The sequence below is a fragment of the Narcine bancroftii genome, chromosome 3 (assembly GCF_036971445.1).
Source record: "Narcine bancroftii isolate sNarBan1 chromosome 3, sNarBan1.hap1, whole genome shotgun sequence".
NCBI classification, from domain to species: domain Eukaryota; kingdom Metazoa; phylum Chordata; class Chondrichthyes; order Torpediniformes; family Narcinidae; genus Narcine; species Narcine bancroftii.
In genome coordinates, this window is record NC_091471.1 from 343793694 (window position 1) to 343807554 (window position 13861).

General features: G+C 40.5%; 1 protein-coding gene across 3 annotated transcripts in view; it reads left to right on the plus strand.

The window, feature by feature from the left end:
* The window catches only part of tbcd (tubulin folding cofactor D), a 249163-nt gene that overhangs the window by 120669 nt on the left and 114633 nt on the right, over positions 1–13861 (plus strand). For all 3 annotated transcript variants that reach the window (XM_069929534.1, XM_069929536.1, XM_069929533.1), the window contains exon 14: positions 6528–6684. In XM_069929534.1, the coding sequence (XP_069785635.1) occupies positions 6528–6684 (157 nt within the window). The remainder of the gene's footprint in view (positions 1–6527; positions 6685–13861) is intronic.

Here is a 13861-nt window from a genome sequence, read left to right on the forward strand (position 1 = left end):
CACATCCAAACTATGGATTAATTGTGAAACAAATGCCACCTGTTCCTAGTTCCCTTATTCCCAGAATAGTTGTGTTGCAATACCAAGTAAAAAACTTGTAGAATCGCTTTTTAATTCTTATGAGAGCCACATATATTTTCTGCACACCACTGTTCTGGATGAAAAAGCAGTTTATAACTAGCAAAGCAGTGGCGAACAGATGCATTAAATCTGAAATAAAAGAAACAGATCAAAATACTCAGTAGATCAGATAGCATCGATGGGGAAAGAAGGACTTAACATTTCACTGACTTTTAATCTTTTCAAGATTAGCTCATTTCGTTTTGACACACCTATGTTGTGGCATTGTGAACCAACCTTGGTCAGTCTTTCAAGTCATAAACGTCAAGCCCTCCTGTCAGTTGAGGCTTTGATTTTTAGATTAGTCTTCAGGCAATATTTTTGTCACTAGTACACAAAAAACGATGTTTGCTACGTTGCGACTCTAACTACATCTTTACTGTCATTTACTCTGCCTGATGCATTTATTCCTTTGAGAACTTCACTTTCTAGAATCATTAGTTATCATAGAATTTTCATGACTCTTCTGAGAAAACCTAAGTGGTTATCAAAGAGCTATCAAATAAACTGGAGAGATGAAAAGAGTGGGGGGGGGGGGGGCTCGGTGAGAGGGGAAGGGTAGGTGGAGGTTGGAAGATTCCAGCTCATTCCCTTTCTCCATTATGCTATAAAGACTTTTTGTTTTAATAAACACTTTATTTAGAACATTATTAGCTTGGTGCTGTGTGTAGAATGAGTTGTGTGAGTTCTTTTTTAAATTTTGACGTACAACATTGTAACAAGTCCTTCTGGCCCTCAAGCCCATGTTGCCCAAATATCCCAATTAATCTACAACCCCTGCACATTTTGAAGGGTGGGAGGAAACCCATGCAGACACTGGGAGAACGTACAGATTGCGCCAGATTTGAACGAACGCGGGACACTGGCTCTGTAATGATGTGCGAACATGCTGAAATTAGTTGTACGATTCAAAGATTAATTATAGTTTTTAATCACACTGTTAAACTATAGTAGGGTGAAGGTATTTGTTATGGCTCAAAGACATGTCATGCCTTTGACACAGTTGGGGAGAAAAGGTGAAATGGGCTGTTCTCTCCCCCTCCCCCACTCTCTCTGGTCTGTCCAGTTGCCAATGGAAGCCTCTGGAGCTCATTCCACATACCTGCCAATCTTTCTCTTTTCACCTTAAATTTGTATTCTATAAGCACTTACCATAAGATACTGACAGTGACTTAGTATTATTTATGTTCCTCATGAATTCTACAAGGTTCTCCCCTCAGCCTCCCACACTCAAGGAAGAAATATCCTAGGTTTTGCAGTCTCTCCTTGTATCTCAAGCCTCCTAGTTCTAGCAATACATTTATGAATCTTTTCTGTCTCCTTTCCAATTTAATAAATATCCTTCCTCTAATTGAGAGACCAGAATTTCACACAATACAGCAACAGTCATTACGTGGAATTTAAGCAACTGGCAGACTCAAACAATTGGCAAAAAAAATGTAGAAAATAAATAAATAAAAAATACAGGTTTAAAATTGGCATTCCCTTGTCATCAATTTACCAATCCACCCAGTGTGGAATCTCAAGCAGCTGGCACTTAGCCAGTATCTACCAATCCCCCATAGGTGCCGAATACCAGGGATTTTACTATTGTCATAACGTACCTACTGATAGCTGAGAGTAGTAGTAGAAATATATTCTTTGAGGAAGTTCTCCATTCTCAATTGATATCGCATTGACTAACCTTTTACTGTGAAGTCAGAAGTGGGATGTTCACTTATAATTTTTAATCATAAAATTCTTAATTTTCACTCAGCACTTTTATTTACAACTCCTCAGAAGACAATTGATAAACTGCTTGTTGATTTACCTGGATAATCTAAATTTATGATAGTCATTCGGTACAAAGTGCAATGCTGTACTTACCTCAGAGCATGGATGTTCAATCGTGTTATTATCCCCATTAATACCCTGGCAGTCATTATTGACCTGAAACTTGCATGGACTAGCCCTCCTAAGTATTGTTGCTATAAGAGCAAGTGATTGTTTATTGTGTGTCGAGTCATACAATTCATCACCCAGCAGTCTTTCCTTCAGGAGTATTTAATTACATGGGATACAGGGATAATTTTAATTGATTCTGCCAGTTAGAGAGTGAGCAGAGTTTGGCCTGGTTGTGTTTATTTTCTTTATATTAAAGGCCATTCAACAAGGTGCATCAAATTATAGGGTAATGGAATTGTTCAGAATAGAAACAGGCCCTATGGCCCAAAATTTTCATGCCAACCAAGTAGGCCATCTAAACTAATCCTATTTGCCTGCATAGGGTCAGTGATCTTCAATATCTTTTGTATCCATACACTTAACCAAATATCTTTTGAATGTCATAATTGAACTCCCCTCTGCCACTTCCTCTTGCAGCTCATTACCAGCCACTCTCTGTTTAAAGAAAAGTTGCCCTACAGGTTTCTTTTAAATCTTTCCCTCCTCATCGTTAAACATATGGTCTCTAGTTTTAGATTGTAAGCAATATATTAGGGGCTCTTTCCTTAGCAGGATTATTAGTAACTTGGGAGATTGGTTTGAGCTAATTAGGTCAAAATCGAGTTGTGGAAAAGAAGTTTTTTTTCCTTTATCTAAACATTTTAAAGTACAACTGTGCCAAAGTCAAAAAACATTTTAAACCATTTATAAGCAAAGAGTTCTCCAGTGGAAAATGTGTAGAATTTTGGTATGTGAAGGCAGGACTATTCTAATAAAACCCTGGTGGCTTCTATTCTATTCTCTATAAATCTGATGTTATCCAAAATTCTACTGAGACCCATTCATTCAGAATGCCCAAGTTAGTAAGGAAGGGAAATTAAAATTGTTGGCCTCCAGCTGGTGTGTGAAAACCGAGCCCAGGTGCTCAGCAAAAACAGTTGCTTAATTTGCATTTGATCTTTCACTGATGCAGCGAAGGCCATAAAGAGAGCACCAAATGCAGTAGAAGATGTTGGAATCGGTCTATGTGAAAGTCTTCCTTGCCTGTAAGGGCTGCTTAGGTCCTTGGATGGAGTTGTAGGATCAGCATTACACCTGCAGTTGCAGCAGAAAATGCCTCAGAAGGGAGGCCAAAGTGATGGGCATTGAAGGAAGAACGGACAAGGGAGTTGTAGAGAGAGAGATTGGTCCCTGCGAAGATCAGAAGGGAGTGGCAAGAGGAAGATGTGGCTGGTTGTGGGACCAAGTTGTAGCTGGCAGAAGTGTTGAAGAATGGTATGCTGGATGTAGAGGGAGCTGAAAGGTAAAGACTAAAGGAACAGTGTTCTGTCTTGGAGGGAGATGGATAAGGATTTACATCACTCTGCAGTCTTTCATGACTAACTTTCAGATCTATTTGCATTTCTGTAACGTTGGCCCTTTGCCCAATTTAAATTGCTGCTCCATTAGTGGCTTTTCTTTCATCTCCAAGGCCCTAAGCTCCAATATTTCATGCCTATCCCTTCCTGCCTCCTCCACCTCACCCAGCCACACCTTGAGCTGCCGTTTATTTTTTGAAGATCCTGTGTATAAAACCATAATTTGGCCAAACTATTTTATCATATGCCTAATTTATTCTTATTGGGACAGCATTTAATGTTTTCTTCATATTTTCATTAAATGCCCTGATGTGTTGTGGCTACATTAAAAATACATTAAGAATTATATCTCCATTTCAGTGAAAATCCAGTGTAAGGCATGAACTTTGTTGCCATCAAAATAAATATTTCATGAATGTTGGAGTAATTTATGCTTTAGCAGTCAATCTGACTTTGTACAGAATAGTCATCTTCATAATTATATAAAACTCAGAATTTCAACAAACATGATAATTTGCCTCCTTGCTGTGCATAATTTCTTCATTTTGAAAGAAGCAAAACAAGAGTTTGCCAAGAACCTTGTTAATGTGTGTTTATTCCTTCTACCCTGAATTAAAGGCATACAGGCCTCTGGGTCCCTTTACCCTTAGACCCCCTTAAAATATTGAAGGCTGCAGGTTATTTATATATTAGGAAATCAAATTGGCCCCTTTATTTCATCTGGAGAGAACTAAATGTGCCTACTTTAGCTTACTATTAGTTTCTGGATCTTTTCTTCTCATCCCCTTTCTCGAGGATTATTTCTTTTTTTTCTTGATATTGATACTCAGTCCTCAGTTTACAATTTTCTCTTTCAGAAGGTCACAAGATATAGGAGCAGAAGTAGGCCCGTAGGCCCATCAAGTCTTCCCCATCATTCTAATCAAGAACTGATCCATCCACCCCACTTACCTCCATGCCCCGGCTTTCTCCTCGTTACACTTGATGCCCTGACTAATCAAATAGTTGTCAATCTCTGCCTTAAATCCACCCAACAGCCTCATTTCCATAGCCGCCCATGGCAACAAGTTCTACAGACTCGCAATCCTCTGACTAAAGAAATGTTTCTACATCTCTGTTTTAAGTTGATGCCCTTTTATCCTGAAGTTATGCCCTCTTGCCCTAGAACCCTACCATGGGAAACATTCTTGCCGCATCTGTCCAGGCCTTTCAGCATTCAAAATGCTTCTGAGGTTCCCCCTCCTCCTTTACTCCAATGAGTCCAGTCCAAGAGCTGACTTATTATTTCTTATATGCTTTTGGTATCATTCAAGTAAATCTTTTCTGAACCCTCTCCAACACTAGCATGTCTTTTCTCAAATAAGGTGCCCAAAACTGTACACAGTATTCCAAATGAGATCTCATCAGTGCTTTATAGAGTCTCAACAATGCATCCCAACTCTTGTATGCTATCCCTTTTGAAATGAATGCCAACATTGCATTCGCCTTCTTCACCACTGACCCAACCTAGAAGTTGACCTTTACAGTTCCTTTCTTTCACAAGAGCAAGGCATCCACCTGAAACTGACATTGCAATTTATACCATAACGCTAGTATCTGCATGTTGGCTTAACATGCTTTCTCAGGGAACAGGCTGATTGCTTGTCTTGCAGACAACATTCGAGATTTGCCCAAGGACATAGTTTAAAGAAAATAACTTCATTCTGAAGGTCAAAATGAATTGTTTTCTTCCTCAGCAAGAGAAGAATCTGTCAATTCTCCTTCTGCCACCACACTGAGATTGGTCACTTGCAATTCAATGGCATTAATTTATAGACTTTCTATTATTCTTTATTGTGGGCTGTTGTAAGCAATAAATTGCCATATTTCTACTTGTATAACGTGTGTGTTATATGCATGTATTACAAACAAGGTACGCTCCATGTGTGTTATATGCGTGTATGTGCTACACGAGAATATTTTTCCACGTTTATAGAGTGTGGGAATATTATAGCGAGCATGAGAATGTAATAGCAGCAATGAAAGATGGTGCACAATATATAGCGGGTGTGGGAAATTTTGTCTCTGTACTGAATGGCTTGGTATTCCTATAAACAGGATATTCTGGCTAGGGAACTGCACCTTATCAATGTTAATTGCCCAGACCCGTCCCTGAGGGAGAAGATTAACATATCAAGTCTCTGATTTGAGACAACATCAGAATTAAAATTCTGCTTAACTCTAAAGCGTCTTCGATCTATTTATTCGATTCCTCGCCAGAGCTTGTTAATGTATTGCAGCAGGATGTCATCAATAGGCCATTTCACGTCAGGCCTACGGCTACAAGAGCAGATTGAAAACTTAAAACTTACCTTTCTGACAGGAGCCCTAAAAGGCTGCTCCAGCGTTGCATTCGTATTGAGCGGCACCCCGTAGCGCCCTCCGGATTAATGAAGGCAGGGGCGAAAAATGCTGTGGCGCCACCTATCATAAATACGCAACAGAGCAATGGCCGTCTTCTCTACCCATAATATCCCATGCAGCCGGAACTGCTCTGTGTTTCCCAGAACAGTTCCATTGAGAAATTGAATTGAATGTCACAATGCACCGTGATGGAAGTGTATGGATATGAAGTTAAGGGTGGGAACAGACCTTGAACAGTTTTCCTTTTGCAAATAATTTGTTGTAAATCAAATCTATATTTTGTTAAAAAAAATACCCAGCTATGAACATTCAGCTAACTGTGGTCTATAGTTACCTTTTGTCTACCTTTTTTTAAACATGCAATTACATTTTTTATCTGATATTACTGCGAGCTGGGTAAAATGGGGAAAAAAATCAGAAGTAATTTCTGATTGTTGTTCATTGATTCCAATGAAACTTCTTTTGGGACGGTTGTTTGATGAATGCATGAATACTCTCTACATTGCCACCAGCCACTGTCCTTTCCCTGACTCTTGTGGAGTTGTATCAAAAATCGATAGTATCTGTTTAGTTTTAATGTCATCAGGTGAAAGCAGCAAGAAGTACAAGATGACCAGAAATTCAAACAAATAATGGATAGTTGTTAATGTAATGGAAACTTTCTCACGGATATGGGAGCAAATGGTGGGGCTAATAGTTTTTTCCCCCTTTTCTCTTTCATAGTTGTACCTGTAATACTCAAAGCATTGACTTTTGACGAGAAGCGTGGTGCTTGTAGTGTGGGAGCAAATGTGCGAGATGCAGCTTGTTATGTCTGCTGGGCTTTTGCTCGTGCTTACGATCCTCAGGAAATGAAACCATTTGTTCATCAGATAGCAAGGTAAGAATATTTTACAATTGCATTCCCTGTTATTTTAGATGAATTCAAAGTGAAAGAAGGTTAAGCAATCCCTAACCACTCTCAAGTCAATTGAGAATTTGGTCAGAATGTGAATTTGATGCAGAGAGGAAGCAAATTATAGTTTTTGCCTCCAACTCTTGCAATTCTTTGTGTAAGGTTGAAATAAGTATTTATTATTTGAAAATTTAAACATTTTGTTAGTTTCAAAATTTTTTTTATTTTAAAAAATTTAGACATACAATATGGTAACAGGCCCTTTCAACCCACGAGCCCATGCTGCTCAAGTAACTTACAATCCCCGGTATGTTTTTGAACGGTGGGAGGAAACCAGAGTACTCGGAGAAAACCCACGGGGAGAACATTCAAACTCCTTACAGACAGCATGGGATTTGAACCCTGGTCCCAATTGCTAACGCTGTAGCAGCTAACCACTACACTGACCGTGCTGTCCAGAATTGCCCAAATGTTACTGAGTTGTAAAAATTTACGCGACCAAGTACTGTAGTTAAAATTAATGTGGTTTAAGATATTCCAGTGCATACGTCCCATCTGGATTGCAGTTATATAGAAGCATATGAATAGCAAGTTGCTTCGAGTAAACAAGTGTGGAGAAAGTGATTAAGTGAATATGAGTTGGCGATACTTCTAATATGTAAGGGAGAGGGAGGAATACTGAACTACAAAGGAAACCTACTTTGACTTAAACATGACACTTCTAACACTGCAGTATTCCTTCTGTTCTGCACCAGACTTTCAAACTACATTTTGTGTTCCAGTCTGTTTTGCATTCTGAACCTGCTATTTTTTTGAAATCAGGATTGAATCTGCTACCATGGATAAGCCCATAATAATGTTTGGATTCATCTAATATCTAATGCACAATCTGTGTGAACTGAAACTTCCTGAGGCCTGCACGTAATAATTTTTGGCATCTGACATCACACTGTAGAAGAAAAATGGCTGCAGTGACTCAAAACCATTGCCTCCCCTCCACCATGCAGTGAATCTTAATGCCCATCAGAGCAAATAATTCAGATTTAATTCCTTCCTGTCACAGCCCCACACATTTGCAGCCAGATGCTCTTGAAATGCATGGCAGTAGAAGTTAGAAACCAGCACTGTTACCTTCAGTCTATTGACTTCTCCAGAAAGGTCAAGAGATTTTCACTCTCACTTGCATTATTGAGAGGAGAGTATGGGTGCAAGGGAGAACTTGGTTAATAATTTTCTGGCAGCAGGTAAAACCAACATAAACACGGGGAGAATGTACAAGCTCCTTACAGACAGCGCGGGATTCGAACCCCAGTCCTGATCGTTGCCCTAACAGATATTCAGCAAAATGTCTGACAAATTTGCAAATGCTCTCAATGTAGAGAAAGCAACATTATTATCCGCTCATGCAAGAGAACAAATTGAAAGAAGTGCAATTTAAATTGAAATGTGTGCTTGTGCCTGAGGACAACATGGGAGGAGAATGTAAAAAAGGTGGATATTGCATCTTCGCCTTTGATAGAAAACTGCCATAAGAGAAGCAAGTTTTTGTGAGTGATTGATGAATGCATCAAGGTTTTGCAAAATAACCATTCTCTTTGGTATGCTAAAAGAACAGGGAATTTGAAGAAGGTAAAACAGGATTCTGTTGATACTGTGGTTAAGTGAAAAAAAAACACACAAGTTAAATGCTGGAGAAGCTGAGCAGGCCAAACAGTGCCTTTATATGTAGCAAAGGTGAAGTCAAGCCTGTAACGTTGGTGATATATCTTTACCGTTGCTACATAAGGGCACTGTTTGACCTGCTGAGTTTCTCCAGCATTTGTGTGTTTTTTTGTTCAGGGAATTTGATGGTGGTATTTCATTTGGATTTGGAGAAAGATCCATTCTTTGCTGATGCTCGTCATGTGAAAGTGAGGAGGAGAATCATCTCGTTGGGAAGGAATTGGTAAAGATGTGGTAAGGATCATTTTGATAAAGTTGTGAGTCTAATCTTTTAATTTGTTGGTCTGATCATGTATCACACAAATCTGCGTGCAAAAGGTTGACTTGTATACAGCATACCTTGAGGCTTTGGATTTGTGAAGGTAGTATCCTAAAAGTTTGTGGGAGTGACAGTTGTCATACGTAGTGATTCACACCGCATAATATCAAGCTTGTATTCAGAAGACGAGGCAGAATTCCATTTCATTTTCATGTGATCTGTGACAGCAGTGAAAGGCTTCTAATCTTTAATGACTAGTTCATGGTCAAAGTTGACCTTGTCTTTCTAAAATTCTTAGAGGTTAAAACTGCTTTTTTGATGTGTTGATTGTTGTTGCTATGCGCTGTTTAAAAAAGATGAAACTTTATTCCACTCTGCAACTTAGCTGTATTGTTACTTTACACATCATTTGTTGGTAGATAGTTAAATGCTTTACTCAAAGTTTTAAAACATTATTTCAAATATAATTTGTTGTATGTGCTGAACAGAAAACAATACTATGATTATTTAAATCACCATTGAATAAATATTTTCTAAATTTATGTTCTGACAGAGGATTTTTAAAAAAAAAACTTGCAGCGGCAACAGAAATATTACCAAGAAATCAGTCTCCAACTGGTGTACAAATAAGTTTTAGTTTTGAGCTTCAAATTGATCCTGGCATTGTGCGACTGGTAATTTTCATGCAGAAACTGTTTCAGAGACCGAACAGAATGTATTTGTGGCTGAATTTAAGTGCCCATTACTTTTACACTGGAACGCTTTTTTGGGGGAGTTTCTTCTTTTAGGCAGTCCTTTAGGATTGCGAATGACATTCCACACTAGATGCTTAGGTTTAAAAGTTGCCAGAGTGGGAATCATGGATTCTTGCTGATGGGCAGGAGGTGGCGGATTAGCTTACAACGGTGTTGCTATGTGCTCTTGATGTTTTGGCCAGAGGTTGCCAGAAATCAGTGAGAATGTTGCATTTCCTCAAGGAGGTTTTGATCACAAGCTTGAATCCTTTCCTGTACCCAGCTGGTCAATACATTCTTATGAAAGCTCTGCATAAAGTATGCGTTTTGGGAGTCCGGTGTTGGGCATGTGTATAAAGTTGGCTACTTAAAAGTAATGGCCTCAATTTTGGAAATGTTGGCAAGGGAGAAGTTCAAGATCATGTTTATTATCAGCTGATTTTTCAAATATGACCCGTCAAAACAGTGTCCTTTCGTCCTTGCTGCATGCAAACAAACATCCAGACATAACACATACAGACAAATTTACCACATATGCAGTGTGTATATTCTCAGCGGTATACAAAAATGAATAAATATTGTTTAATAAATTGTAGAGTCTCTTCATGTTTATATGAACAGTTCATTTCAGAATTTCAGCATTCTCACTGCCTGAGGGAGGAATCTGTTTCTTAGCCTTGTGGTTGTTGCTCTGGTGCCCGCACCCACCCCCCACCCCCCCCCACCCCCCCCCACCCCCCGTATCACTTTCCCAGTGGAGTAGTTGAAAGATGCTGTGGCAGGGTGGTAGGTTCTCAATGATTTTGTGAGCCATCACATCATTCGGGAGAAGGGAGATCCTAGTGGTCATCTCTGCCGTTCTTATGATCCTGTGGATTGACCTCTGATCCAATGTTCTACACTAACTGTGCCACACCGTGATGCATCCGGCCAGGATGATCCAAATACATCTCCTGCAGCAAGTTGACAGGATGGTGGCCAGTAGCCTTGCCCTGCTTAGTCTTCTCAGGAAGTGCAGTCACTGTTGCACCTTCCTGACAAGTGAGGAAATATAGTGTGACCAGGATGGGTCACTTCTTAAATGTACACCAAGGAACATACTCTCTCCACTTCTGAGCTATTAATTTGTAGTGAAGGATGGTCATCCCTGGTCCTTCTGAAGTCCTTTATCATCTCTTTGGTCTTGTGCACGCTGAGATTCAGGTTGTTAATCTCGCACTATATCATGAGATTTTTCCACTTCTTGATTTTCGACATTGTTGCTTATGTGACCAACTATTGTGTGATCTTCATACTTGATGACCCTGTTGAACCTGGATCTGGTTTTTCAGTTGTGGGTCAGGAGCGTGAACAGGAATGGGTTGAGCACAGCGGCCTAAGGTGCTCTGCATGACAGTCCAGAATCTATTTACAGAGAGGGGTCCCAACAAGGGCCGCTTCTCCACCAGCCTCTGTGGAATGATTGTATTAAACACCGAGCTGAAATCGATGAATAGCAGCCAGTATGAGTTGTTGTTCTCTAGATGAGTCAGTATGGAGTGGCGGAACAAGGCTATAGCATCTTTATTGGAATGGTTCCATCTGTAGGCAAATTGAAATGGGTCCAGTGTCTCTGGAAGGCATGGATTGGTGCATTCCATCACCAGATGCTCAAAGCATTTAATAATGGTAGAGGTTAGTGCCACGGGGAAGTAGTCATTGAGGCCGGTTACTGATGCCCTCTTTGGTTTTGGGATGATTGGCTGTCTTGAAATCTGTGGTGATGATGGACTGCTGCAGTGATGACTTGAAGTTGTCTGTAAGGACCTCCATCAGTTGGGGCTGTACAATCCCTCAGTAGCCAACCAGGTATATTATCTGGTCCCACTGCCTTGTGTGGATACACCTTGGATAGGGTTCTCCTCACCTCAGCCGCAGCTATGTAGGGGGCCATATGTAGGAGGGTACAGAGCTTTCTTCAGCATCAGCCTGTTCTTCTCATTGAACCGTGCATAGAAGATGTTCAGTATGTCCGGAAGGGAGGTGCTGTTGTCTTTATCTTGCAAGGTTGTCTTGTCATCTGTTGTAGTCTTGATCCCTTGCCCCATGCCCCTCATGTTGTTGGTGTCATATAGCTGTCTATGGATCTTCTGTGCTGAGCCATGCCTTGACTTACGGATTTCATGGAAGAGTTCAGTGCTGGCTGATCTTTTTGCTATCTTGTCTCCTGCCCAGAGGCAGCATCAAGAGGTCTGAGAAATGCTCGGAACTCTGTATCCAGCCATGGTTTCCAGTTAGCTCTGTTTGTGAAGCACTTAATCTCAGTGACATCCTCAATGCATTTGTTGATGTAGCCTGTCACTTAGCTTGTGTACTCCATTATGTTTAATTGACCATTGTAGGTGGTCGCCTCCCTGAAACAGCTTCAGTCCACGGTTTCAATGCAGCCCTGTAGCGCTGCATTTCCACCACCCAGGCCATATCCTGATCTCCCTCCAAACTGGCTAGTTTGTTTTGCCAGTGGGGTCTTAAGCCAGGGTTAACATCACAGATATGTGATCTAAATATCCAAGGTAGGGACAAGGGGAATGGTTGTACGTACCAGGGACACCCATTCCAGGGTGTTCTCTCCTCTGGTGGCAAATTTGACATGCAGTTGAAACTGTGATATGACTGTTTTCAGGTTGGCATGGTTGGAGTCACCAGTAACATTCATGACACCCTCAGAGTGGGAGACCTGGGCTTCACAGATGGAACAGTGAAGCTCCTCATGGTTTCACCCTCATTTGCCGAAGGCAGAATGCTAACTGCAACAATCAATGTGGCCGAGAATTTTCTGGGCAGGTAGAAGGGATCTGTATTTCACTGCTGGGTACTCTATCTGCTGAGCAAAAGGTCTTTATGATAGAGACATATATGCACCAGTTCTCACTGATGTAAATATAGCAACCCCCTCCTCAAGTCTTGACAGAAGCAGCAGCGTCTCTGCCCTGAAGAAGACTCTAGTTTACTAGCTCGTCCTGTGAATTTGGGAGATTTTGCAGAAGCGCTACAGGTGGTGTTGGTCCAGAGCCCTGACATACTTGCTGTAGGTAGTTCTGGTCACAGATAGGAGGGCAGGGATCATTCCTGCCAGGTCCATCTAAGATTTCTGCTCTCTGTCAGTAATAATTTTTACTTCCATTTCTATAGGCTCATGGGGTACTGACTTCTAAAATCACTTCTGAAATCTATGCTTCATGAAAAGAACAGAAGTGGAAGAGTTTGACATAGTTTTTATTGTGAACCTTTATGATCAAGGGGTAGTGTGATGAACGTTGGTGGAGGACATTCATCTTTGAGTCTTGATGAAGGGTTCCTGTCTCCAATGCTAACAGATCTCTTTTCACTCACTGATGTTGCTCGACCCACTGAGATGCTCCAAATCGTGCACCTCCAACTTCAGGATGCATGCACTCAATGGTTCAATGTAAGAGTCCACGGTAGCTTGCAGTTGAACTGCCCAGTTGCATAAATGCAAGTGTTAACTGCAGACTATGGCTGAACTATTGAGGTTTGGGTGATAGTGATTTTAGATTTAAAAAATCATCAGATTATTGATGTGATAGGCAGAAGTTGATGTCAATGTTATTGACTTGAAAATCTCTGTTGTATTATTTAGGGAGGTTGCTAGTGTAAAGTAGGTAACACCCCATGGTGAGCAGAAAAAAAATTCTTGAGGGTGATTCAAGATCTTAAGTTATATGCCTCCCAGTATCATGGGAGGAGGTCTGGAATTCATCTACAGTACCTGCAGTTTCGACTGCATTGTGCCCAAAAAGCACAATGGGGTTGGGCTAACCCTGGAGTAAAACACACAGAATTTTAACTAGAATCAAAGCCACTACCTAGACTGGTAAGATCAGTTCCGTTCTATGTTTAAGAAGGTGGAGAAACAAATTGCCCGGAGCTGTTTTTTTTTCATGCATTTAATCAAGCAGATTAAATCTGTCTGAATAAAATATTCCTAAAATCTGCTGTAAATATTTGATTTGAACTCTTTATGTTTTACTGTGCTTGGCAAAAAAAAAGCAATGTTCTGGGAGACTCCACAGAAGAGAAGGTTGAAAAGCATGAGAGGTAGGGACATGCCTGTTAGAAAACATCATGTGGCTGGAAGATGTTGCCAAAATAGCATAGAGGAACACCAGACAACATTTCTGAAGAAGAATATAAGGATCTAATGCTAAGTGAATTTGAGGAACATGGGGCTGTCATTAGTCAATGGGGTTGGAATTTAAGGTGAGCAGAGCTTGGCTGAAGACAATTAAAATGTGAACTATTTTAAGTTTGTGGAGATGTGTGTGGAGAAAACTAGTTGCTTAAATGATAAAAGATTGGATAAAGTCTACATGAAAAAAATGGCAGCCCTGTCACTAGTGTGGACCTGGGAGACTGGAGGCACAGCGCTGCTCCAAAGGGTTCTTCT